Source organism: Homarus americanus, unplaced genomic scaffold (assembly GCF_018991925.1).
Source record: "Homarus americanus isolate GMGI-L3 unplaced genomic scaffold, GMGI_Hamer_2.0 scaffold41027, whole genome shotgun sequence".
In the NCBI taxonomy this organism is placed as follows: domain Eukaryota; kingdom Metazoa; phylum Arthropoda; class Malacostraca; order Decapoda; family Nephropidae; genus Homarus; species Homarus americanus.
In genome coordinates, this window is record NW_024745073.1 from 1,727,185 (window position 1) to 1,731,694 (window position 4,510).

At 42.3% G+C, this 4,510-nt stretch overlaps 1 protein-coding gene across 1 annotated transcript; it reads right to left on the reverse strand.

Annotated features, from left to right (window-relative positions):
* Positions 1 to 1,390: 1,390 nt before the first annotated feature.
* LOC121878416 (DNA-binding protein inhibitor ID-2-B-like) lies at positions 1,391 to 4,510 on the reverse strand. Its single transcript, XM_042384642.1, has one exon. The coding sequence runs from the start codon at positions 2,230 to 2,232 to the stop codon at positions 1,624 to 1,626; it is 609 nt and encodes a 202-aa protein (XP_042240576.1). The 5' UTR covers positions 2,233 to 4,510; the 3' UTR covers positions 1,391 to 1,623.

Genomic DNA, 4,510 nt, shown 5'->3' on the forward strand with positions numbered 1-4,510 from the left:
ATGAATTATAATAGCAACAACAGTATACATGGACACTTAGCGTATAACAGCAACTAAAGCAGACACATTTCAGCACATTGCTAAATTAGCAAGTAAATATGCAACATACAGCAGTAACAGCAACACAGAGTCATGAGCATATCACTTATAACAGCATCAGCATACAACAAATACAGTACCTGTATACACAAACATAAAAAGACAATGCAGCATACAGCACATGCAGTATATAACAGCAACAGCGGGATACAACAGCAAGAAACAGGTCTATTAAATATGCTTAATTTTATACTTGAAGGACGGTTCTACGCCGTTTATACAGTACAGCTTATCACTGAAAGTCAGACTTCAACAGCAACAAGCACCAAGGGAACTCCCCCCCCCCCCTCCATAAGGCAGCTTTAAAACACAACAAACACCTAGTAACCGCAGCGGCAGGAGCTCTTTTAAACCTGGGGGAGATGTGAACAAAAGGCTGCCCCTACCCGTGGTTAGGATTTGTTTACACCCGGCGATGGTCGACCATCGCGGCGGGTGTGATGATGATGGCGGTCAACACGCGGCCCGCTTAGTCCTACCTCCCTGGGGATTGTGTGTGTCAGTTGTCCTTTTAATTCTATGAAGCACTCTTTTTCCCTCTTCTCCTTGGGCGGCCTCACTACAGCGGTACTGTCTTACATCGAGAGTGGTGGTAGACTGTTATTGTTTTCGTCCACTCCGTGTGAACATGTGTCACATCTGTCCCATGTTACGTAGCCCTAACGGGAATACTTAACAGATCAATTTAAATACAGATACGTATTTACCTTATGGAGACTTTCGATTTTTACAACAAATAATTTTTGGTCATCGTCAGTAAATGAAGTTGTCTTATTTTCATTGTCGTAAACAGTATTACCGTGAAGTGGTTTGTTCACGCAAAAGCTACTTGTTGTATCTGACTGCTCGTTAACTACCACGAAAACATATTCAAGGTCCAGTTAGTAAACAGATGCAACATGATACAAAAACATTTCCTGCTATGTAGATGATACCTTTAGTTACAAGTTTTAAACGTTGAAACTCTCATACTGATCAGCAACATTTCGGTAATCTGATGGATCGAATTTGATCTGTTATTTATCTTGAGTAGTTGAGTGTTCAGGAGGAAAACTAAATATTGATTTATACATCCGTCCGTCTTGCCACCACACAAGGGGCTTGTGTGTTTACCTGTTCCGTTATTTCTGAGGGTTGTAGTAACATGTGGTAGTGGCAGAGCTGCTGTTAAAGATGTGTGTTAACCTATTTTTTTTAGATGTCCCTAAGAGGACGTAAATTATTGTTAGAGTAAATACATTAAAGTATCTGTTTGTCATTATTTTCCGGGTAAATGGTACAAACAATAGTACTTGGTAGAATTTTATTTAATAAACAATATAGATATTTACATATAAACGTATATACAGCATAATTATCACAGGAGAGACAGTCCTCACACCTCCAGTGTCTTCGTCCATCATTATCGATCCCAGCAACACAGACACTCACGAAGGTCGCTCATCTAGCTTGAAGTTCGGCAGCTTGGGAAGACACTCAGGGAGGGCAGGGGAGCTTGAGAAACAAAGGTTGGTTCGTCTAGCTCTAGCATGATGGTCGGTGCCTGGGTCCAGAGCTGTTGCCGTGGTCGCTGTAGAGGATGGTACTGTAGTTGGTGGTGTCGCTGTACCCAGATACGCTACCTAAGTCGCTGGAGCTGGAAGAACTGTCGATCTTGCTGTTCCCTGCAGCACTGCAACCCGGCGCGGAGGTGCTGTTAAAACTGCTGCTGCTGTAACCAGTAGCCCCATTGAAGTTGTTACTGTAGTCACTGCTGTACTCCATAGGGAAGCCATCACTGATTTGCATGCCCTGGCCGGACTGCTGCTTGCTGTAATCCGGCAACTGGGAGGACCTGCTACTGCAGACATTAGTATAGGCGTCGCTAAAACTCGCGTGTTCCAGTGGACTTTCCGGGGGACTCTCTGGCTCGGAGTCGGACTGCAAGGTGTCCTGCAGGTCGCTGATGTAATCGATGACGTGTTGAATCAGCTCCAGCTTCGTCACACTGCGGTTCTTAGGGCAGAGTGGCACCAGGTCCTTCAGCTTATCCAGATAGAGTCGCATTTCGGCAGTATCAGGAGGCAGAGACCCCTTAGCAGCGAGAGCTGCGGCCATGGCGGCGGCCATATGTTCTTGATAAGCAGTATTCATTGTGTATTAAATTCAAACAGGTAAATGTGTAGCTTGTAGCTGCGATACACGGCAGATGCTTTCTGATGCTGTATGTTGTGGTCCCAAGGTTTATATGGCGGTCCATGTGTGTGTGGTCAGACACGCCCACTAGTGACGTGTTGAAACAGGATTGGTCGAACAGAAAGGTCCTGAGGGAGACTCAGAGACCGCAGGTAATTAACAAAGTCAGGGAGGTCTGACCCGGTATTAATGATGATTTTTGCACCAGCGGTCAACAAAGATGCAAAATGAAACCAGGTGACAAGGGGCTTGAGTCAACATTGTTCCCTCCTGGATTCTTTGTTTATGAACAAACGCATTGATGACAAAAGCAAATGCATATTATATAATTAAACCCATGGGAAGAAATAAATGCACAAAAGGCTATTTACAATATACTGTATATATACAAAAAATTATATTTATTTTAACTTTCTACATTTAACGTACCCGATATAATATTATGAAGAATACAGTTAACTTTCTTGTGTCTCAACATCATAACTTATCGAAGATATGTTTTGATTCAAGAAGTCTGTAAACAGTAAAGACGAGAGACGAGAACACAACCCTCTCTGGTGTCTTGAGGATCGTGTGAACCTCGCCACTTCAGTCGTCACACGGCCATCACTCCAGCCAGTAGCTGACGTTCACTCATCTGCTCACACTCGCTGCTGTCCTCAAAACCCCCCCAGTAATAATCCCAAGATGCAGTTATAATTTTTGACCGTGTAACTAGAATGCATTATATTATTTTATCTTTGTTCTCGTCAAGTATTATTTCCACACGGTACATTGTTTCATAAAGATCGAAGGTATTCCAAAGTTTACATCCGGCCGCTCTAAAATCCATATCAAGTTGACACCCAATTTAGCCGACACAGCACAGGCAATGGCAGTGGCTGGAGCTAAAACTATTAAAGCCTTTAGGGAAAATCTTGGGGGGATTTCAATGAAGCCTAATTAAAGAGAACAAGACCGCCCGGACCCTGCCTAAGCCGAGCCGCAACCACAGTTGCCCACGAGTAAATATTGCTTTCTAGCTATGCATCTCCCTACCAAATTCAAAAACTCTTACTGAAGTGCCGACATTTTCTTTTAAGAACAATGAATGACTGTATCTGTATGTATGAATTAAATTAATCAAGTTCATGGAGAAGTTTAGAATGAATACAGGGGTGGTCGAGGCCTCGGTAGGATAAATCGCAAGTGGAGCTCATTAAGCCCTGGCCGGGTGTGACCTGACAAGTCTCACAGTCAACCCTAGGGAGCAGTGGGCGGTGTTCCCGGTTCACAGATAATGTTAAGATAACGTCACTGATTTCTAAGATGTGATCGTCTGAACATGATCTAATCATCGTTTATTATATATGTACTGTTTGTTTGTTTTACACTTTGTCAGAATAAAATGGGAGTTTTAGTGCAAATTCTTTTATAAATAAAATGTCCAGTGATTGTCTTCAGAAGGAAAATTAAAGATGTTTGATATTATACAACAACTGTCTTGTAAAATTACCAGTGGCCCACCAGGCGCTAAATGAACGTCCTGCCTGTTATTCAAGACTTTTCATTTATTTCCAGACGAGGAAATATTTCGTACATCAGCTGGTGATGAAGTATTTCTACTCGGTGTGTTACAAAAAATATTTCTCAGGTGAAAGGAGTATTTTCTCTCCCAGGGCAAGATGCGGCGTAAACTTACTGTTTACAGAATTTCATAAATAGGTTTGACTGCACTGTGTACTGTATACTGAAGCTAGTGCTCTATGCACTTAGTGTTCTTAGTCAACACTGTTGACTAAGAACAATTGCACATTGTATAACTTCACTGTATGTATAATTGTAAAGTTTGTATACCTACACAGTATGTACAGTGCAGTACATTGTTTGCATACCTTCGCTGTATATGCATATTGTATATCTGCACTATCTATCTACAGTTTGTATTCCTCCTCTGTTTATGTACATTGTTTGTATACCTGCAATAACTATGTACATGTTGAAGAATGTGAATTTGTATCGCGATTTTTGTTTCTGATTAAATATCTGTTTATGTATCTAAAGACGCCCACTATAGCCCGGCGCTACACCTCTCACTCCTTCCCACTTGTACCTCACAGCCACTCGTCCCAGTGTCAAGGAGAATGTGCGCTATTGTCCACTGTTCGTAAGGGAGGCTTGGGCTACGCGTTGATTAATTCAGGGCAGGATGCAAATGCATTACAGGAGGATCTAAATAAACTGCAGGGGTGGTCTG

What these genes read in the sequence shown, in the direction of transcription:
- LOC121878416 (XM_042384642.1), bottom strand. Translation starts at nt 2,232, where the DNA reads ATGAATACTGCTTATCAAGAACATATGGCCGCCGCCATGGCCGCAGCT.